Source organism: Dendrobium catenatum, unplaced genomic scaffold, assembly GCF_001605985.2.
Source record: "Dendrobium catenatum unplaced genomic scaffold, ASM160598v2 fragScaff_scaffold_1022, whole genome shotgun sequence".
Lineage (NCBI taxonomy): Eukaryota > Viridiplantae > Streptophyta > Magnoliopsida > Asparagales > Orchidaceae > Dendrobium > Dendrobium catenatum.
In genome coordinates, this window is record NW_021319484.1 from 12588 (window position 1) to 36566 (window position 23979).

Below are 23979 nucleotides of genomic sequence, written 5' to 3' on the forward strand. Positions count from 1 at the left end.
ACAGAGAGAGAATGAAACATGGCCAAGACACAATATTGTAAATTGACTTAATCCTCTAAACGATTACTCTTTGAGCCGGCACTAAATAGATGTCATCATTCATGTAGCAAAACAAAATTTTCTTGCTGTCCAGTAAAAGCCTTGGGTTGATTCTATTCTTTCAAGATACCTTCATCCAAAAAAGTAAAACATAAAAATAAACTATTTGTAAGGATGAAATCATGTCCGAACGTCACCAACAACTACTGCGTCCAAGTTGATGTTTTACATTAGAATAACGAGGAAGTCTCGGTGGCGGAAGTGCAGCGTAGAGAACCAAACAGGCTGCAAGTCGACAGGCAAGAAGTTCATCCGATGAGCCTGCCAAGTGTTAGGCAATTGTTAGGGCAAGAAACGGTGAGGTTGGATTCCCTTGAAGGCTTCGAAATGTTGTGAAGTGCTGGGACGAGGCGATCCTCTTGTGCGATGAGGATATTATGAACAGGAAAAGAGAGTTTCTGAAAAAAGGAATAAGGTCAAAGCTATTACCTCTGCTCACCAACAGCCTGTACCCGTTTCTTCCTTTCTCCAAGCCGAACTACTCTGAAATAACTCCCAAAGCTCCCCTCTTCATTCGGCTTCACCCAGCCGAGAGCAATGAAAGCTCCTCCTTCTCTCAGCCGAACAAACCCTAGGGATTCTTTTTCCCCGTCCCACTTGTTCTGGTTGGGAAAGCCCCGAACACAAGAAGCGGAAGAACGAAGAAGCTACCTCAGTTTTTCCTGTTCTTCCTGGTCGCTGCTGCGTATTCCCCAGCCCAGCCCGACAACTCTAGCCCTTGCCGTCCAAATGCGATTCCTCACCACCCTGAAGGTCCCAAGCGGCGGCGAGAGGAGGAGAGCACAGTAGCCTGCGGCTCGTTTAATCACTTTCTTGACGATTTCAGCTACTCGATCGTGCCTGATTTGGAAAAACTTATATAAAGAGCCAAAATGGCAGCCCAATTTTGAAGAAAACTGAACCGGATAAGCCAATTTGAGTTCTATTTGGAATAGATTTGACTCGATTCAAGTCGAGTCAACTCGATTTGATCCAACTTTGTTTCATTTGATGTATTGGATAACTCCGTTTGATTCGAGTCAACTCAACTGGATTGAATTACTGTTAAATCAAATAAAATAAATCAATTCAAGTGAATCGATTAATTCAATGTAACCGATTAAAGTTGTAGTTGAATCGAGTCAAATTTGGATCAATCAAATTTTCGGGAAAAAATTAAGTTGAAATTTGATTTTTTTTTTTTAATGAGATTGAGTCGACCCTATTTAAAAATTAATTAGACAGGGGTGATGGTTCGATATTAGCAATTAGGCGGTTGCCTGATAATAATGGTTCGACAGTGATGCTCGAGTGAAACTCTAATAAGCTAAGGTCATCTCCCCTTGATGTAAAGGTTGGAGGTCTATTATAATTTTTTGATATTGACATAACCTTTCAATATAACCAAATCCTTAGCTAATCTTGATCATAGATCATTCCTTCAACTTTTGATATCAATGGATTCATCTCTTTAAAATGTTTAATTCAGCTATAAGTTGGCAAAATTTAGAATTTTGATGATCCTTAATTTAATATGCAATGAGATTCATACTAGATCAATGCAATTTTAAAAAATATCAAGAACTTCTATGTAGATGGAATCAAACAAAATTCTTACATGAGATTAAGGCTACTTACAAAGCTCGCAGTTTGGAACTCCTTCACATTATTGTTTAGAAATTGGTTCGCCTTGAAATCAACTCAACCAATTTTGAACACCACTACATAATCGAAATTGATTTTCAGTTTGCTTCAATTGGCTTAAATATAATTTTTATTGGGACATGTAGACAGAACTAAAACTTCCTGTTCCAATTAAATTGTGTGATGAGAACCCATTAGTCGCTCTTCGGAGCTCAGCAAAAGAAACCTGTACATGATTCTGATCTTTCTCAAATCTCTCTATCAAAGGAAGCTTTTTTGACTTTCTCCTCCTCCATGTTGAAAAGACAAATAATAGAATGATACATGTTATTGGGATGACCGTTGCTAGTAGCAAAGTTAAATTGTGCTTCTTCCTCGAGGCTTTATTATTCATAAGGCATGGTGGTAGCTTTAATTCAACAATACATCCACAAAGTTTGTCATTTTCATACACTGAAAATGCACTTTTGTTCAAAAAAATACCATTTTGTGGAACTTCTCCTTCAAGCTGATTGTAAGAAAGGTCCAAATATTGAAGGGATTCTGAGAATTTGGGTATTTTTCCAAATAAATTGTTATATGAAAGATTAAACCGCTCAAGGCTTTTTAATGTTTTAAGAGATGATGGAATGTCCCCTTGAAACAAGTTATTGTCCATGTAAAGATGTTTGAGTTGCACACATTGAGCAAGACTGCTCGGAATTCGACCTGATAATTTGTTACTCGACAAAGCAAGAGATTCAAGATTTACTAATAGGCCAACATCGATAGAGATCAATCCAGTCAACAAGTTGTTTGACAAGTCAATACCAAGGGATAAAGAAGTGATGCTAAAGATTTCTTTTGGTATGGTGCCCATGAACTTGTTGAATTGAAGGTCCAACTGCGTTAGTTGTTTACAACTTCCAAGATTAGAAGGAATATGCCCACTCAAATCATTGTGATCTAAAAAAAGATTATTTAACATTGAAATGTTGCCAATGTTGTATGGAATTTCACCTGAAAGTTTATTACCATGTAAGAAGTCCTTGGACAAGCGGAGTTTGCGTTCAATTCGATGCCTAATCGATCCACTGGCCAATGTCCCTTTAGTATCGTCTACACGAAGATGCCGAATCATATTGTGGACCTCACCATTATTCCTAAATGCAAAAGTGTAGTGATCGGTGCAGGTCATCAGCTACACCAAAGCTGGCTTTTACAAAAAATTGATTATACAAATATTTTTGGTTGTTGTGTTTGTTCCATTAAGATTCATGGCAGAGAAATCTCTAATGAGAATATTGTTGAATAAGTTAGAAACATGTCAGAGTACCAACTTGAGCTTAACTAACAAAAATTTTCTGAACATTTATAAGAAAAACAATTTGTCTAAACATTCATTCTGATCAAAATTTCGATCAGAATGAGAGCCAAAATTCTTGAGTATGTTTTGGGATGCATGCAATATTTTTGATGAATTATCTAATGGTTCTATAGTTTCTTCATCAACCGATCTTATGGTGGATGATGCTTTCTCTTCTTCAAAATTCAAATTGTTCTTCTGATCATTTCCTTGATTTTCCCATCAAAAAATTTATCTTAGTTTTTTGAGTTTGTCGACCGATTTAATCAGAATATATTTAAAATTTGATTGATTATTCATATATTATATTCATATCAAAACTAACTTTAAGATCACTTGTAATCAATTTTTTCTCCTGATAACAGTGAACTAAATTTTCCATTAAAATAATAATTGTAACGATAAAGAAAGAATAACAAAAATTTGTACCCAAGCTTCTAAGATTATAAACAACTTAAGCCAAGTTCTGATCATTGCATGAAAGGGCTATCCCAATTCTTCAAAAGGAAAATTTGCATTGAAGAATTGGTTTGGGAAAGTTTTTTTTTTTTTTTTTTTGCTTCTTAAAGCAGTTTTTTAATGCAAAAAATTTAATTTTTGTTCTAAAAAGTTGTTTTAAGAAGCAGTAAGAAAGCTGTCTCAAACCAAACATAAAGCTGCTTAAAAAGCTCGCACTTCGAAACTCCCCTACATTATTGCTTAGAAATTGGCTCAATTGGAAATCGACATGAAACTTATTAACAATCTGATCTCAAAAGTTGATTCAATATAAGTTCAAAGTTTGTCAAGCTATTTTTTTTTAAGCTTGCTCAATCTACTCACCAAAAAGCTATAAATTTTTTTTTTTTTTTCAATGGGAATGAGAGCTTCCTGCCCTTTACCTCTATTGCTATGAGCATGTAGATGTGCAATAGGAATTTTTAACATTTCTATGGAATATGGTGATTTAAGTAATATGGGAAGAAATCCCTCTTTGGGCCAAAATCTTCGAGAAAGATTTATTAACTCAGATGTTAAGCAAACTATTTCAACAAAATATATTACCATAGAACCTTAACCAAAAAAAAAAAGGAGACAAAAATAGTTAACTTAATTTCATAATTAAGATGCTAAAGATGTGTTGTTTTTTCGTTTGAAGACTTGAGGAATATGTTTCTGATCGCATATAATTCATTAAAAGCTTGAGCTATTTGTATTCTTTTTGTCGGAGATTCCTCTGAGCAATGAAGTCCAACTTTAAGCACTGAGACAATGCAATCCAATTCAGACTTGCTTACAATTCTCATGCGCCGAAGGCCTTCCCCAACTTCTTCATCTTCCTCATGTAAAATCAAATAAGGATCCACAATATCCATTGCCCTTTCAGGTAGAGAAGCCTTGACAAATAGATGAAGGGTGAGACCTTCATTGAATGTTTCATCAATTGGTCTCCTTCCAGTAAACAACTCCAATAGAATTATTCCAAAGCTATACACATCTCCTTCAACAGAAATGTGGTTGGCCGCCCCATATTCTAGTTGTAATAACATGTTAGAGAAAATAAGAAATACAAGGTATAAAAATTATTTTACCAAGTGCATGAAGATAGATACCTAAGGCTGCATATCTGATGGTTCCTTTCAATGCAATAGAGCTAGTAGATCCAAATTTCCAATGTAGACAGAACCAAAACTTCCTCTTCCAATTAAATTATGTGATGAGAACCCATTAGTTGCTCTTCGGAGCTCAGCATAAGAAACTTGTACATGATTCTGATCTTTCTCAAGTCTCTCTATCAAAGGAAGCTTGTTTGACATTCTTCTTCTCCATGTTGAAAGGATAAATAATAGAATGATACAAGTTATTGGGATGATCGTTGCTAGTTTCACAGTTAAAGTGTGATTCTTCCTCGAGGCTTTATTATTCTGAAGGCATGGTGGTAGCTTTAATTCAACAATACCTCCACAAAGTTTGTCATTTCCATACACTGAAAAAGCACTTCTATTCAGAAAAATACCATTTTGTGGAACTTCTCCTTCAAGCTTATTGTAAGAGAGGTCCAAATATTTAAGGGATTCTAAGAATTTGGGTATTTTTCCAGATAAATTGTTATATGAAAGATTAAACCACACAAGACTTTTTAACAATTTAAGAGATGATGGAATGTTCCCTTGAAATAAGTTGTTGTCTATGAAAAGATATTTGAGTTGCACGCATTGAGCAAGCTGGCTTGGAATTTAGCCTGATAATTTGTTGTTCGACAAAACAATAAATTCTAGATTTACTAAGAAGCCAACATCGATAGAGAGCAATCCAGTCAACAAGTTGTTTGACAAGTCAATACCGATGGATAGAGAAGTGATGCTAAAGATTTCTTTTGGTATGGTGCCCATGAACTTGTTGAATTGAAGGCCCAACTGCGTTAGTTGTTTACAACTTCCAAGATTAGAGGGAATATGCCCACTCAAATCATTGTGATCTAAAAAAAGATTATTTAGCAATGAAAGGTTGCCAATGTTGTGAGGAATTTCACCTGAAAGTCTATTACCATGTAAATATAATCCTTGTAATGAGTTCAACTTTTCAATCCCCATAGGAATGGTGCCTGAGAGATTATTATTTCCTAAGTTTAACAAGTTAAGACAAATGAGATTTCCTATCTCTATAGGTATGTTTCCAGATATTTTGTTCCAGCTTAATTCTAAATATGACAATGTTGTAGATAGATTTACTATTGATTGAGGTAAGATTCCTTCTAATTCATTAGAAAATAGCTCTAGTATCTTCAAATTAGTACAGTTGGTTAGTGCCGTAATGAAGGACCATTCTTTGAGGTCTCTTGCTTGCAAGAAATTTCCAGCGAATAATACAATTGATAGATTTTTTAAATTCCCTATATTACTATGTATTGGCCCATCAAATAAATTTTTAGAAAGTTGAAGTAATTCTATTCCAGAAGAGTTGAACAAGAAGGTGGTAATGGGCCCATGAAGGTTGTTATATGAAAGGCGAAGATGTTTAAGAGAAGGAAGAGTTTTCATTGGTAAAATACCAATTAAACTATTATTTTCTATGCCCAAGTCTATGAGACAAGTGAGATTCCAAAGAGATTCTGGGATAAATCCACCAAGCTTATTATACCCTAGTTCTAGTACAACTAAGAATCTTAGATTTCTTAAAGATGGTGGTATGTTTCCATACAAGTTATTAAAACTGAGATACAATTTATTAAGTTTCAATAGATGTCCTAAAGAAGAGGGAATCTCTCCGATAAGATTAATTTTACTCAAATCTAATACGGTGAGATAGGTGAGGTTGCCAAGGCATGGTAAAATACCACCTTCAAGGTTGTTGATACCTATATATAGCTCTGAAAGAGACGTGAGGTTGCAAAATGAAGGTGGAATTGCTCCAGAAAATTTATTATTTTCAATATATAAGATATTTAACCTGAGAAATTCTCCAATAGATGGTGGAATAACACCACTGAAATGATTGATTCCCAAGGAAAGTACTTGCAAATTGACCAACTTCTCAATTCCAAAAGGAATGCCTCCATAAATTTGGTTTTCCGACATATCTAAATATTTAAGATGCACTGAAAGATTTGTGACTGAGATAGGAAGCTGGCCTGTCAAGCTGTTCATTCCCAGCCCAAGAAAATGTAAATTACTGCAGTTTGTCAAAGAAGTGAGAAAATTCCAATCTCCCTCCTCCATGGCTACCAACTTGTTGCTATGAAGCATCAGCACTTCTAGATATTTTAAAGCTCCAAAACTTGTAGGTATTATGCCAGTAAGATTGTTTGAATTGAAATCAATGAAATTAAGCATAGTGCAGAGGCTAAGATTTGAGGGGATCTCACCATGAAGCATATTGAACTCCAACTTAATAAGTTGCAAATGAGAGCACTGAGAAAGAGTGTGAGGAATCTCGCCTGTAAGTGAATTGTTGTTTAGAATAAGAAACTCAAGGTTAGAAAGATATCCAAGCTCATGTGGAATGGATCCATAGATTTGAGTTTCAGAGATCTGAAGCTTCTGGAGGAAGGTGAGGTTTCCCAAAGAGGGAGATATTGAGCCAGCCAAATCAATGCCTATGAGTTCTAAGGCTATGACCCTTGGTTCATTACCACTTTGATTGTTGCAAGTCACACCTAGCCAATTGCAGAAATGAAGAGAGTTATTTCTCCAAGAGGCAAGTGCTCCATCTGGATCATATGTGATGAGAGATTTGAAAGATAATAGAGCAACTGCATCACTTGAACTATGAGTTGATGATATTACAAGATTTCGTGAGAAGAAGATCATTAAAAGGAATGAAGCATAAATTCTGAGCCAAAATGTGAGATCCATGTGTTTCTATGTTAAATGGAGAAGTGAAGTAGTAGGAGAGATTATATAAGCATATAGATGGAGAAAGGAGAATCATGGCCACGCACAACATATTGTAAATTAACTTAAACCTTTAACGATACTCTTTATGCCGAGAGATTATTTTGTGCAGACACCGGACACGGCTTACCGTCCAGAGGAGAATCAGGTGCAACCACATCATCCAGTACATAGCTCAGTACCGAGCAGTATCGAGCCGTTGTACCAAGTAGGAGGTGACGTGGCATATTTTCATTGAGCTATGGATGATGTTCGGCGTCTACACAGAATAATTTCTCCTCCGGCCACTAAATAGATGTCATATTCATGCCATCGCAATTTTTTTTTTCTTGTTGTGGAATAAAAAGTCTTGGGTTGATTTTATTCTTTCAAGATACATTCATCCAAAAAGTAAAAACATAAAAAAATAAAGTGTTTTTTATGTTTTTTACTTTTTTTTTTTTTGTAGAATGAAATCATGTCCTGGACGTCACCAACACCTACTCGTCCAAGTTGATGGTTGAATAGGAATAAGAAAAAGACGAGCAATAAAGAATGTAAAAGCGGAAGTGCAGTCGACAGCAAGAAGTGCAATCCGTCGAGCTGCCAAGTGTTAGGCATTTGTAGGGTCAAGAAACGGTGAGGCTGTGATTACCTCTGCACACCAACAGCCCGTGACCGATTCTTTCTTTCTCCAAGCCGAACTACTCTGAAAATAACTCCCAAAGCTCCCCTCTTCATTCGATTTCACTCAGCCGAGAGCAATGAAAGCTCCTCCTTCTCTCAGCCGAACAACCTAGGGATTTTTTCCCCGTCCCACTTGGTTCTGTTGGGAAAGCCCCGAACACAAAAAGAGGAAGAAGAAGAGCTACCTCAGTTTTTCCTGGTCGCTGCTGCGTATTCCCCAGCCCAGCCCGATAACTCTAGCCCTTGCCGTCCAAATGCGATTCCTCACCACCCTGAAGGTCCCAAGCGGCGGCGAGAGGAGGAGAGCACAGTAGCCTGCGGCCGTTTAAGCACTTTCTTAACGATTTCAGCCACTCGATCGTGCCTGATTTGGAAAGACTTATATAAAGGAACTTTTATTGCGTCCGGTGTAAGGACGTAGAGGAACGTTGTTGGAGGCAAAATCCTGCCAAAAAACTCGGTATTTTGCTCGGTACAACTAGGTATTATTTGATAATAACGAGGAATACCGTTCTCTGAAGACCAATACTGAGGTATACCGAGCTGTACCGAGAAATACCGAATTATACATAAGTTGTACCGAGTGTTTCCTAGAAAAAACTCGGACAACTCGGTATTGCTCGGTATAGCTCGGTATAACTCGGTATAATTCGGTATTGGGTCTTCAAATGATAGTATTCCTCGTTATTGTTTGGTATTGCTCGATATTTGCTCGGTACAACTCATTTTTTGGCGGGATTTGACCTCCGACCGGACGTTCCTCTACGTCCGGTCGGAGGACGTAATAATTATTCTATATAAAGAGCCAAAATCACAGCCCAATTTTGAAGAAATCTGAACTGAATAAGCCCATTTGAGTTCTATTTGGAATAGATTTGACTGATTCAAGTCGAGTCAACTTGATTTGATCTAACCTAGTTTCATTTGATGTATTTGATAACTCCGTTTGATTCAAGTCAACTCAACTGATTGAATTAATATTAAATCAAATAAAATAAATCAATTAAAGTGAATCGATTAATTCAATGTAACCGATTAAAGTTGTAGTTGAATCGAGACAAAATTGAGTCAAATTTGAATCAATCAAATTGTCGGGCTAAAATTAAGTTGAAATTTATTTTTTTTAATGAGATCGAGTCGACTCTATTTAAAAATCAAGTAGACATGGGCGATGGTTCGATAGTAGCAATTACGCAGTTGCCTGATAATAATGGTTCGACAGTGATGCTCGAGTGGAACTCTAATAAGCTAAGGTCATCTCCCATTGGTGTAAAGGTTGGAGGCCTATTATAATTTTTCGATATTGACATACCCTTTAAATATAACCAAATCCTTAGCTAATTTTGATCATAGATCATTCCTTCAACTTTTAAGTGCATTAATAATGTCAAAATTAACTGATCTTAACTCATTGTCATCTCATCAAGACATTAGATTTGATTATAAGCATGCAAAATTTGGTGATTTCTTGGTCTTATAATTAATATCATGAAGTTTTTAACTATACTTCCAAGTGCTTAATCTAAACTCTTTTGAACTTGGATCAATTCACTTTTGGTATCAATGGGTTCATCTCTTTAAAATATTTAATTATGCTATAAAAAGCAAAAATTAGAATTTTGATCGTTCTGAAATTAATATGCAATGAGATTCATACTGGATCAAGGCAATTTTGATGAAATATCAAGAACTTTTATGTTGATGTTTTTTTCCCGATGTAGATGGAATCAAAGAAAATTCTTACATGAGATTAAGGCTACTTAAAAAGCTCTCATTTTGAAACTCCTTCACATTATTATATAGAAATTGGCTCAACTTGAAATCGACTCAACCAATTTTGAACACCAATCCATAGTTGAAATTGATTTTGAATTTGCTTCAACTGGCTTATATATATTAACATTTAGGTCAATTAAGGCAAACTCACACACAAATTGCATACACAAGACTTGAACTCAAAACCTCTTAATTGATAGCCTAAGTTCCCAACCAACAGACCAAAATGAGCTGTGTTCTTACATAGAATGTTGTTCGGCCCAAAATCTCACTATAAATGAATATTTATAAAAATATAAAATGTATATTAAAAACGTGTATAATTAATAGTATATTATCTATATTTATTCAAAGAACTAATTAAAATTCAATTTTGAGCCAAATTGAACCAGGTTACTTAAAGTTGAGTTGATTTAACTTGATAACAATAATAATACGACTGCACAAAAGCCATCTTTGACGCTCATTATGGTACTTCATTAAAATAGTTTATTTTCTTTTCTGCATTTTTGTCATAGATAATCTGAGAAATACATATATTAAAATAATACGGCTTCGTTTGGGACGGTTTTTTTATTGCTTTTAAAATGGAGTTTTAGTACAAATTTTTTTATTTTTGTATTAAAACTCCGTTTTAGAAAGCAGTCGTCCCAAACAAAGCCTAAATATATTAACAATCTGATCTCAAAAGTTGATTCAATATTGACTCAACATAAGCTGAAAGTTTGTCAAGCTATAATTTGTTTTAAGCTTGCTCAATCTAATCACCAACAGCTATAAATTTAATGTTTTTTTCAAAGGAAATGAGAGCTTCCTGCCCTTTACCTCTACTGCTATGAGCATGTAGATGTGCAATATGAATTTTAAAATTTCTAAGGAAGATGGTGATTTTAGTAATATTGGAAGAAGTCTCTCTTTGGTCTGGCAAAAGAAATTGCTTATATCAAGCCATCCAAAATCTTCAAGAAAGATTTATTAATTGAGATGCTAAGCAAATTATTTCAACGAAATACATTACTAAAGAAACTTATGCAAAAAACAAAAAAAAAAGGTGAGAAAAATAGTTAGCTTAATTTCATAACTAATGAGCTAAAGATGTGTTGTTCTGTCGCTTGAAGACTTGAGGAAGATGTTTCTGATAGCATATAATTCATTAAAAGCTTGAGCTATTTGTAATCTTTCTATTGGAGATTCCTCTGAGCAATGAAGACCAACTTTAAGAATTGAAATAATGCAGTCCAGTTCAGGCTTGCTTACAACTCTCATGCGTCGAATGCCTTCACCAACTTCATCATCTTCTTCCTGTAAAAGCAAATAAGGATCCACAATATCCATTGCCCGTTCAGGTAGGGAAGCCTTGACAAATAGATGAAGGGTGAGACCTTCATTGAATATTTCATCAATTGGTCTCCTTCTAGTAAACAATTCCAGTAGAATTATTCCAAAGCTATACACATCTCCATCAACAGAAATGTGGTTGGCCGCCCCATATTCTAGTTGTAATCACATATTAGAGATAATAATTAATAGAAGGTATAAAAATTATTTTGCCAAGTGCATGAAGATAGATACCTGGGGCTGCATATCCGATGGTTCCTTTCAATGCAATAGAGCTAGTAGAAGCTTGGGAGGACTGTTTTGTAGTATCAATAAGGAGCCTTGCTAAACCAAAGTCACTTACATGTGCAACCATGTCTTCATCAAGGAGAACATTACTTGGCTTGAGATCACAATGAACGATTGGTATAGGTCCATGATTGTGAAGATAGTCGACAGCAGAAGCTACATCAATAAGTATATTTATTCTTTGGATTATGGTTAATTTTTTTGGTCTATCATTGTCAAATATTGATGGTTGATGCAACCATTTATCCAAATTGCCATTTGACATGTACTCAAAAACCAAGGCTTTGAAATCATTGCCTTCATGGTTAATACTCGAGCATGAAGTTAATATCCTTACAAGATTTCTATGTCGAACACTTCTCAATGCTTTGCATTCAAATTCAAAGCTTTTAGAGGCTCCTCTTTGTTGGAGATTGAGAACCTTTATAGCGATACTTTTTTGCCAATTGTGATCCAAATTTCCAATGTAGACAGAACCAAAACTTCCTCTTCCAATTAAATTATGTGATGAGAACCCATTAGTCGCTCGTCGGAGCTCAGCATAAGAAACTTGTACATGATTTTGCACACATTGAGCAAGATTGCTCGGAATTTGGCCTGATAATTTGTTACTCGACAAAGCAAGATATTCAAGATTTACTAAGAGGCCAACATCGATAGAGAGCAATCCAGTCAACAAGTTGTTTGACAAGTCAATACCAAGGGATAGAGAAGTGATGCTAAGGATTTCTTTTGGTATGGGGCCCATAAACTTATTGTATTGAAGGTACAATTGCATTAGTTGCTTACAACTTCCAAGATTAGAAGGAATATGCCCACTCAAATCATTGTGATCTAAAAAAAGATTATTTAGCATTGAAAGGTTGCCAATGTTGTATGGAATTTCACCTGAAAGTCTACTACCATGTAAATCTAATCCTTGTAATGAGTTCAGCTTTTCAATCCCCACGGGAATGGTGCCCGAGAGATTATTTTTTCCTAGGTTTAACAAGTTAAGACCAATGAGATTTCCTATATCTATAGGTATGTTTCCAGATATTTTGTTCCAGTGTAATCTGAAATATGTCAATGTTGTAGATAGATTTACAATTGATTGAGGTAAGATTCCTTCTAATTTATTCCAAAATAAATCTAGTTCCTTCAAATTAGTACAGTTGGTTAGTGCCGAAATGAAGGACCATTCTTTGATGTCTCTTTCTTGCAAGAAATTTCCAGCTAATAATACTTTGGATAGATTTTTTAAATTCCCTATACTAATAGGTATGGGTCCATCAAATAATTTTTTAGAAAGTTGAAGTAATTCTATTCCAGAAGAGTTGAACAAGAAGGTTGTAATGGGTCCATGAAGGATGTTATATGAAAGGCGAAGATATTTAAGAGAATGAAGAGTTTTCATTGGTAAAATACCAGTTAAATTGTTATTTTCTATGCCCAAGTCTATGAGAGAAGTGAGGTTCCAAAGAGAATCTGGGATAAATCCACTAAGCATATTATACCCTAGTTCTAGTATAACTAAGAATCGTAGATTTCCTAAATATGGTGGTATGTTTCCATACAAGTTATTAAAACTGAGATACAATTCATTAAGTTTCAATAGATATCCTAAAGAAGAGGGAATCTCTCCTGTGAGATTAATTTGGCTCAAATCCAATGTAGTGAGAGAGGTGCGGTTGCCAAGGCATGGTAAAGTACCACTTTCAAGGTTGTTGATACCTATACGTAGAACAAAAAGAGACGTGAGGTTGCAAAATGAAGGTGGAATTGCTCCAGAAAATTGATTATTGCTCAAATCAAATATTTTTAACATTTGTAGCTCTCCAATAGATGGAGGAATAGAACCACTGAAATGATTGATGCCCAAGTACAGTTCTTGCAAATTGACCAGCTTCTCAATTCCAAAAGGAAAACCTCCATTGATTTGGTTTTCCTCCAAATCTAAATATTAAAGATGCACTAAAATATTGGCGACTGAGATAGGAAACGGGCCTATCAAGCTATTCTTTCCCAGTCCAAGAAATAGCAAATTACTGCAGTTTGTCAAAGCAGTGAGAAAATTCCAATCTCCCTCTTTCATGGCTACCAACTTGTTGTTATGAAGCAACAGCACTTCTAAACCTTTTAAAGCTCCAAAACTAGTAGGTATTATGCCAATAAGATTGTTTGAATTGAAATCAATGAATCTAAGCATAGTGCAGAGGCTAAGATTTGAGGGGATCTCACCATCAAGCATATTGTACTTTAAACTAATAATTTGCAAAAGAGAGCACTGGGAAAGAGTGTGAGGAATCTCACTTGCAAGTGAATTGTGGCTTATATTAAGAAGCTGAAGATTAGAAAGAGAGCCAAGCTCATGTGGAATGGATCCAGATATTCTAGTTTCGGAGATGTGAAGCTTGTAGAGGAAGGAGAGGTTTCCCAAAGAGCGAGATATTGATCCAGCCAAATCAATGCCTATGAGTTCAAAGATGCTACACTTATTATTCAAAAAATGAATAAAGTTTGTTAAGGGCATGAAATGATAGCATATTAATATATATGTAATCACAGCTTAATTTTAAAGTATTAAACTTTATCTTACAACTATTTATAGAATAGGAACTCCAAAGCCCTTACAACACACCTTTTAGAAGCATTAAAAATAAAGGATGCCCATAAATTATAGTATAAATTATTAAGTGCCCAAATATTAGTTATCCTTATGCGTTATTTGAATGTTTGTAGAAGTCACACATTCAATATACTTTTATTAGTTTTTCACTCTCCCATAAATCCTACTTATCACCTTTTCCAACTGCAATCTTCATCCACCATTGACTATTAGAATCTCTGTGCACTCAATATTATTTTAAACAAGCTTTAGCCATCGCTTGACATAGAGAGAAAAATCAATCCCCAACGAGTTAACAAAAAAAAAATGTGGACAAATAAATTGTACCAACTAATTTGCAATTTATATTTCTATAAATACATTTATATAACTAACATCGTACTATCTCGAAAGATGTACTAATGCTTCACTATCGAATCAAAAATAGAAATAATGTTTATTTTCATTGTCAAACACAATATAAGTAATTTAATATTCATACTAAAGGATAATATAGCATTGATCTATCATTTTGAAAATGAAATAAAACAATGTATAAAACTTTATCTACATCTAGAGATTTTTTTCTTACTCTAGCAAACTAAAGTTAGTTTTATTTTTTATTATGTCCTAGGTCTATCAAAGAAGCAAGTTTCTAAGGTTAATTACATCCTATAAGTTTATATTATAGTGATGTCTACTTAATTAATTCTCCCTCCCCCTCGCTCTCATCTCATATATTCCCTAAATACTTTTCTTTCATAATAAAAAGACTATTTGGCCGGCTTGCATACGAGAGAGGCAAGTTGCATGGCTTTCGATCCATTTAGCATGAAAATATATGGACTAGGTTCAATCCAGTTATAATTCACACCTTAGTTCTGGAAAAGCTTAAGTTGTTGCCTAATCTTCTCATCTTTAATTTCCCTAGTGGTTTATCATTTTGACTGGTTCTTCCAAAGCACTTTGACAAAGGAAATAGATCAATGACAAAGCTGTCAAATCTCATGCTCCAAAATGCATTCAGGTGCCTCTTCATAGCTCAAATCTTCTTGAATTAGTAAGGGCTCGAATTGAATAATAAGAGAACTATCGTGCACATAGCAATGGAGAATGGAGACATGAAAGACATCATGTACTCTTAGAAGCCTCCGAGGAAGAGCTAATCTATAAGAAGCTTTGCCAACTCTTTCAATCACTTTGAAAGGTCATATGAAATGGGGATGAAGTTTTCCACCTTTGTCAAATCTGGTAATTGCATGCATGGGAAAAACCTTGAGAAAGTCATGATCACCAAGCTCAAAATTCAACATTTCTGTGCTTAGGATCAAAATTTCTTTTCTGAAGCTCCTAAAGTAAATGAAGCCTTTCTCGAATTTGATGAAACTTCTATGTTGGTTGATCAACCAGTTGAGGTACAAAGAGCTTTCTCTCATCGAACTCAAACCAACATAAAGGAGATATGTACTTCCTGCCATAAAGTCTTATAAGTTGCTATATTGATCCTAGCTTGAAAATTATTATTGTAGGCAAATTCCATAAGTGGAATGTAGTCCTTTCAACTTCCACTAAAGTCAAGAATGCAGGCTCTCAATAGATCTTCTAGAGTCTAAATGGTATGCTTTAGTTGATCGTCTCTCTACAGATGAAAGGTAGCGCTGAAATTCAATCTCTTACCTAAAGTTCTTTGCACTTTCTTCCATAGCCTTGAAGTAAATCTTTTATCTCTATCTGATACAATAATGAGGGGAATCCCATATAATTGAATGATGTTATCCACATATATCATTGCTAGATTTTCTATTGAGTAATTATTCTTTATCGGCATAAAGTGAGTTGTCTTTATGAGTCTATCAACTATGACTCAAACTGCATCATAGCCTTGCTTTAACCTCGGCAATCCAACAACAAAATATATAGCAATCTCCTTCCACTACCATTCTGGGATAGAAAGATGTTGCAATAGACCACCAGGTCTCTAATTTTCTTCCTTGATCATCTGATATGTCAGACACTTGACTACAAACTTTGCCACATCATTCTTCATACCAGGCCACCAAAACAACTTCTTGAGATCTTGATACAATTTTATGCTCCCTAGGTGAATTCAACATAAAGTACTGTGCGCCTCCCGAAGTATCTATTTTCAAAGTTCAATATGATCTGAAACACATAGTAGATCTTTAAAGTTTAAGGCACCCATCTAATTAATTGTAAAATATGGCTTCAATCCATTATGAATTTTCTCTTTAATCTACATCAACTCCATGTCTTCCATTTGATCTTTGTGAATCTATTTAACAATCAGTGGTTGAATAGACATACGATAAATAACAGAGTTGCTGTAATATCAGTTCTGCTCCAGGTTCGTCCGGGACGATCGGTACAGGTTTGTTCAGAATGGTGAAAATTGGGCAGTTCGTCTGGGACGTCATTCACTAATTGTCACTCTTTAGTGATCATCCATGCTGCATAAGATGAAGAGTTATTGTTTAAAGCATATGCCACAAGATTAGTTTTTCCTGGATGTTCATTAATCTGCAAATCATAGTCCATCAACTCAAGTCATCGCCTTTGACTTAAACTCTACAAAAGAGTGAGCATCTATTATATACCTTGGCAAAAAAGAAGAACAACAAAGGAAAGAGAGGAGAGGGAAAACATGTTGTAGAAGAAGAGGAGTTTGAGAAGAGTTCGCCGAGAGCTGCTATTACGAGAAAGAAATGAAAGAGGAGAAAAGAGAGTTTGATGGCTACTGCATAATAGAAATAAGAGGATTCACCCCAAGTTCCCTGGTAGGTTTAAATGACATGAGAGGGATGCTATATACAGGAAAAATCAAACAAGGCGGGATGAATCACATGATTTTCGTGATTGAAGAGATGTTTATGGCTGGGAAGGTTGTTCGGCCGACTCGTATGCAAGAGAGATGAGCTGCATTGCTCCAATCCATTTGGCATGAAAATACTTGGACCAAGTTTGTTCCAGGTTATAACAAGAATACTTAATTAAATAATAGCTAAATAAATTATTTATAAAATACTTATTAAGCACATCATATCAAAAAAACTTTTGAACTTAAAAAAATAAAACTTACAAAAAAAAAACTTATAAAAAAACACTGCATCTCAAATCAGGTAGTAATAAAATAAATGAAGAATTGTCAAATGGATCCTAATGATAGTGCAGAGACCTCTACAATCATCTAAATTCCATACATAATTAATACTAAAGCCTATTCTTTCAAATCAAAATTACTAAATAAGAACACACACTCAATGCTAAGATCCAATAAAATGGCAACTTTCTATAAGAAAATGATTTGTATCATTTACGCTTCGTTTGGGACGACTTTTTTACTGCTTCTTGAAGCAAGTTTTTAGTATGAAAATTAAAAATTTTTCACTAAAAAGCTAATTCAAGAAGCCATAAAAAGCCGTCCCAAACATAGCCTTAGTTTACAGACTTGTAACTTTAATATTAACTTTAATAGTTGCTACTACTACAGTGAATAAAACATTTTCTACAATGAAGATTCTTAAATATTGATTGCATAGTAGGATGAGTGATGATTATCTGGTGTCTTACATTGAAAAAGATATGTTCGATTTGATTTCTAATTAAGTTGTAATGTAACATTATCAAAAAATACAAATAGATTAATAAGCTTGTAATAATTTTCAATTCATCTATCATAATAAAATATAAGATTTTAATTTTATTATATCCTCATTTTATTTTTTTAAATATTAATCATTTTATATAAATTTTAAGTTTGCATTATCATTAAAAATTTAATATAATCAAACAATCATCAATTTATTTAAACAATGTTTGCTTATTAACCACATTTAAATAAACTTTTTTAGAGCAACCAAACACGTAATTGCATGGTTGATATCAATTTATATCTATTTTTAGTTTCCATCTACACGAAGAGCAGTTTATGGCTCTCCTTCATTCCGACACCAGACAATTCCGACACCAGACAGTCCGGAGATCAATCATATGTCATTAGATACCCAACAATACGAACTTTTATTTGGTCCGGTGAATGTACGTAGGGCTACGTTCGGTCGGCACTAAGATCGCAGGCACAAAACGAGAAATACCGAGCAAATACCGAGCAATAACAACAATAACGAGAAGAAATGCCATTATGTGAAGATCAAATACCCAGTATTACCGAGCAATACCCAGTAATCCCAAAAAATACCGGAGTTTTTTCTAGAAAAACTCAGTATTGCTCGGTATTACTCGGTATTGATCTTCACAGAGCGGTATTCCTCGTTATTACCAAACAATACATAGCAATACCGACCAACTACCGAGCAAAAATCGAGCAACAATCCTTTGACCGAACGTAGAGCTACGCCCGGTCAGAGGACGTAATAAAAGTTCCAACAATACGAGAAATTATAGTGTGCGGAATTCGAATGCATTCGGATTCCAATAATCATGCACCATGTCACTGGATGCACTGATCCCCAAAATACATCCACTGATATGACAAGCTGTGATTGGAATTCGAATATATACGGATTCCGCACAAAATAATTTCTCCAACAATACCCGGCATGAATATCTAAACAAAATAATAATGGAAGGACACCAAATACCCGCACAAAATAATTTAGGCGGTTAGGTTTGCCTTTCCTTATTTAGGTTTGCTTTTCCTTATTTAAAACGCACGCACGGAGCTTCGAGCCAATCAATAGCCTTTGCCTGCCTACGGTTTGCTTTTCCTCTTCTGCATTTGTTCGTTGCTGTTCTGCTTCTCTTGAAATCGAGTTCTGAAAGAGCCCAGGCTTCTGCGCCCCCTGCTCCTACATTGTTCCTTGTCGGATTTGAAGTTGCGCCGGGAGCTCACCGCGAAGGTAACGAAATTTCTCCACTTTCACGCGCTTCTTCGGTGGGAATTGTTTTTACCTCGCGCCAAGAATGCGTTAAATCAATCCAACTCTTCCTTTCCACACAGATCTACAGCGATCGAAGGAGTAGAGAAATTGGCCCCAAACTCGGACAGATTTGATTGAGATGGGTGTTCCTTCTGATGTGGTGGGCTTTAGGGCAAACAAGGGATCAACTTTCATGATGGCATCTTCTCCCAATGAGCCCAGGGTTATAGATAGCAAAACATCCCCAACCCAAGGTTCGATTTTTACGTACTTATTGCTTTCTCATAGAAAGTTGCCGTCTTGTTGGATCTTGGAATTGATTTTGTGTTCTTATTTATTAATTTTGATTTCAAATAATGGCTCTAGTATTAATTCTGTATGAAATTTAGATGATTGTAGAGGTCTATGCACTGTTATAAGAATCTATTTGACAATTCTTCATTTCCTATGTTAGTAGCTGATCTGAGATGCAATTTTTTATTTTTTATAAGTTTTATTTAATGGAAGAACATTTGCATGGTAGAGTTAAAGAGTTTAGCATCTTAATTTTGTATGAGGATCTAGTACACATACTAATAAAAAGGAGTTGCAAATGAAACCAAAGTTCTCAATTGAAAAATCTAGAAAAGAATGGAGTCTGATCCAAGTGAATTGATTCCACTAATGTTTTTCATTTGTTATGAATGATGTCCTTCTTTGTGATTGAGGAAGGTGATGTAATATAGTCAATAGAAACTATATAGGATAAATTTCGTGGTGGAGATTGGAAGAGCCCTATGGTATGGGACTATGAGAGATATTTTCAAGACATCACTTATTTTTGTTTTCTCAATATCCTTTGAGGAGGGGGATCAAAACCAAGAAGTCCAAAATAAATCCTATTGTTGATGTCAGGAGTTAGAGTTGGTGCTGACAATATTCATCCGTCTTATAAGTGATGATGTGCATTGATATTTTTTATGACGGTGAATGACTAAGTCAGAGAACCTTATTAAGTCAAAGAGTCATATTTGAGCGATGGTGATCGAAGGACCATAATCAAGGAATAGTGATTAAAGGGTCGTAGCCGGGAAAAAAGGCTTAGAAATGATGATGGTCGAAGGATTGTAGTTAGGCGCCAGTGTTTAAAGATGTATGTTGGGTGACGGTGGGCGTAGGACTGAAGTTGGGTGACAATTGTTGGAGGATCGAAGCCATACAATGGTGTTTGAAGTACATAACTCGGGTGATGTAGATAAATGATCATAATTGGGCGATGGTGGTCGGAGGATCGTCGTCGAACGATGGTGGTCGGAGTACCATGGTCTGGCTACAATGATCGGATAACCATGATCGAGTGACGAGGGTTGGATGATTGTAGTTAGGCGACAATGTTCAAAAGACCAACTTCGAGCAATTAGGAGTGATGCTGATCTAAAGATCATAGTCGGGAAAAGATGGTTGAAGTATCATAATTGGGTGAGGGTGGTCATAGGATTATAATTGGGTGACGGTGGTCGAAAGATTATGATCAGGTGAAGGTGGTCTAATGATAATAGTCGGATGATGGTGATCAGATGATTATAGTCATATGGCAATAGTCAGAGAATCAAAATTGGGTGACATGGGTCGAAGGATCACAGTTAGGCGACAGTGGTCGGAGATTCATAATCCGATATAGTTGGTGGATCATAGTCTAGCAACATTTTCACATGCATAATGAATGAAAACGAAATTGTTTTTTAGTTTTCTTTTTTATCTAATGGCAATTAAATTAGTCCTCAACTATTTTGTATGAATTTCTATGCATCAACATATGTGTCTACTTCCATTAATTCTTATTTTCTGATATTCATACAAAATTTGTATGCACTGCTGGCTTCTTTTTTCAGATGCAGTTCAAAGAGGTCTCAAAATGGCCATTATTGCAGGCTCAGTAGTTGCAGTTCCCACGGTATGCTTACACTATGTTTCTTCAATATAAAAATATCAATTTTTTAGAGATGCAAAGATGCACTTTGTTTAGACAAATTATTTTATGTGAATTCTCCTTCTGTCTCTAAGTATTGTGTATCTGAAGGACTTGGTTTATTTTTTTATGATCATATTAATGTTCATAATGCATTTTCCTTCATAATATTTGTGTTGCAGCTGGTTGGTTGTCGAGTCATTCCCTGGGCGAAAGCAAATTTGAATTATACTGCACAAGCTCTAAGCATATCAACAGGTAACATATTTTAATTTATTTGAATGCTCCATTAATTTCACAGAAGTAATGGTAGCTTTGATGTGCCTTGCCTGGTCAGAATTGAGTATCTTTATTTTCTTAACACGAGATTGGAGTATTCTATTTTAATTCCAGCAGTTTGGTTTGCAATTACCAAACACTTTCAATGTTTCTTTAAATAATTGAATGCTTGTTTTCACTTGTATTTCAATGCCGTGATGATGTGCATTTGTTTGTTCATAGTTTCCTATGTTCCTGATATATTTCAGGTTTGTTTCCCCCATCATAATCGGCTAAATTGATTTTAATCTATAGAAGTTTGAAAATACCTTTAGCAATTACTCTGAATTTAGATTCCCATTGGATCTTGAAAAAAATGTTTTTTCTTGCTCCTTCGTATTATAGGATTTTTTCCTATAATTGTATAATATTATGAAGTGAATCTCCTATGAACTCGTAATCCCTTATTCCCTTATAGTCAACAATCAGCATCAGCATGACCTTCAAGTTGTTTGGTATCGTAGCTTTTTTAGAGAATCCATTTTTCGAGATTTAGGTTTTGTTTTTTTGAGCGTTTTTTTGCCTTTTCCGTTTGGAAATGGAGGAATTTTTTTTTTTGTTTGTTTGTGACACTTTTGCATAAATACTTTTTGGGGAACTGTATTTTTGTATTGTTTTAAAAAGCTTTAGGGTATTTATTTCTCCGTTTAAAAACCCCGTTTCTCAAACAATTGTTTTAAAACTGACTTTTAGAAATGATATAGGATAACCAAACGAAGCCTTAATGTAAACTACGTGAGAACTTTACAAGCAACTTGAAATTGAGATTCTTTTAGTTTTTGAAGGAATTTATTTATGAGAATTACTGCAAAAGCAATATCAAGCTAGGTGCATTATATGTAGAGTAGTATCATAACAAGTGTAAAAAAAGTTGAATCTTTCATCTCTCTTGTCAAGTTGACATGGCAAGTCTGTTTTGCATATAATATTTTGAACTGAAACCAAATCTTTCATATTTCAGCTGCAATTTCTGCTTTCTTCATCACTGCTGATAAAACCATCCTGAAACATGCAAGAGGAAACACAATTGGCAAGTATGACAAGAGTTCTTGACATGAAGCAGCACCAACTCAAAGATGAAACTCTTGGAGCACGAATTTTGATGTTTAATGGTTTCAGCCCTTCCGAGTTTATTTACATTTTGTTTTTGTTCTAAATTGCTTGTTGAATCAAGTTAGAAATGAAATTTCTGCTAATGAAATAGCAGCAGAAGCAGAAATATAGAGTAATTGAAGCAGCTTGGCTGCATGTAAATCAAATGTGTTAATTTTTTTATTTGTTATTGTAAATTTCATGTTATCTCCTGACTCTCTCTCTCGTGCGCACAAGCTCGTACATTTAGTTGTAACTTTCAATGATTTAGGTGGAGAAATTATTCTGTGCAGATAACGGACGGTTTAGAGACCAACCAGAATGCGCCACATCACCCGATACCGAGCAAAAAAAGTGATGTGGCATATTCTGATTGGTCTCTGGATGTCGTTCGGGATCCATACAAAATAATTTTTTCTTTCAAGACTGATGACGATGAATGCAATGGGCTAGAAATGTGTATGAGCGATACCATCAAGGGATGCAAATAGGGGACATATTGCTGTGTAAGGGGTGATGAATACAAATGGGCGGTTTATGGATGCTAGTGAGGAGATGGCAAGCAAGAAGGTCGCAAATATAAGATTTGAAGATGAATTGATTTAGGGATTTTCAAATATTTGAAAAATAAGAGATTCGGAGCAATTTCAGATCATTTGAAATTTTCAAATATTTGTTTTGCTTTAAATAGAACACAAAAAAGAAAATGAAATACAATGCATTCATAATGCTACCAATCAAATTATTGATCACATGACAATTTTTTTAAGATTTGATCAAATAGGGATACTTTTGCCCAAACCCAACTCATAATGTTACCAATTTGATTCGAGTTGGGTCAGCAAATAGCTTTGAATCTAAAATAGAAAAAAAAAATTATATCATAATATCCTTAATGCAAAACACATCAAGATGAATTTCAAAGTTATCATATTTGCATTGAGATAAGTATCATATCTAATATCTTAAAGAAAACGTTTGTGTGGTCTGACACCTGTGGAGTAGGTTGATGATAGGCCCATCGAGATATTGGTTATTCCACTATGTACCTTTTTTGAGGGTGACAACAAGTAGATATTCAAGATAAATAATTGTTTGCAACGAGTTTTTATTTTCTTTTTGGCGTATGAACTTCTGCTTTGCTCTTTTTTTTTTTTAAGGAAATGAGAATCCAACAAAACGGAACAAAAATCCAAAAATTGCAGTGGAATCCATATTTGATTCCCAACCTTATTCCATCTCATCCAACAAGTTTAGAGATAAGGCTGGTCTCTTTCAACCTTATTTGCCACAGCTGCAGCAAGCTAAATATTTCTCTCCTTCTCCTAATCTGTCAAACAAAAATTGAATGGTGTTGACCAAACTTTTTTTTTTTTTTTTTAGATAAATTAATTAATGCATTTTCTATATATTAATAAATAAACTAAAATAATTAACAAAGCTCTTTTATTGCTCCGAATATATATATTTTATATTTATATAATAGCAGAAAAACACAAAAATCAAAGTAATTAATGCCCAAAAGTGGTGATTAGATGTGGATCAACTAAAATAAAAGTTTGCCCCTTATCCTATGGCAAGATGGGATAGCATTCTCATCAATAAATAAAAAAAGATAACTTTAAATG

General features: G+C 34.9%; 2 protein-coding genes and 1 long non-coding RNA gene across 3 annotated transcripts in view; 1 reads left to right on the forward strand and 2 right to left on the reverse strand.

The window, feature by feature from the left end:
• The window catches only part of LOC110114057 (early nodulin-93-like), a 24246-nt gene extending 1780 nt beyond the window's left edge, over positions 1-22466 (forward strand). The window contains exons 3-5 of the mRNA XM_028697918.1: positions 20865-20926; positions 21124-21199; positions 22221-22466. Of these exons, the coding sequence (XP_028553751.1) occupies positions 20865-20926; positions 21124-21199; positions 22221-22312 (230 nt within the window). The 3' untranslated portion in view covers positions 22313-22466. The remainder of the gene's footprint in view (positions 1-20864; positions 20927-21123; positions 21200-22220) is intronic.
• On the reverse strand, positions 4713-8471 carry LOC114580428. The gene is made up of 3 exons (XR_003701818.1): positions 8292-8471; positions 8075-8215; positions 4713-5033 (listed from the first exon to the last, which is right to left on the reverse strand). It is a non-coding gene; the product is annotated as an uncharacterized LOC114580428 (long non-coding RNA).
• Positions 5040-8068, reverse strand: LOC114580427 (LRR receptor-like serine/threonine-protein kinase FLS2). The gene has a single exon (XM_028697917.1). It carries the CDS (start codon positions 7399-7401, stop codon positions 5284-5286), a length of 2118 nt encoding a protein of 705 aa, XP_028553750.1. The 5' UTR covers positions 7402-8068; the 3' UTR covers positions 5040-5283.
• Positions 22467-23979: the final 1513 nt, after the last annotated feature.

What these genes read in the sequence shown, in the direction of transcription:
- LOC114580427 (XM_028697917.1), bottom strand. Translation starts at nt 7,401, where the DNA reads ATGGATCTCACATTTTGGCTCAGAATTTATGCTTCATTCCTTTTAATG.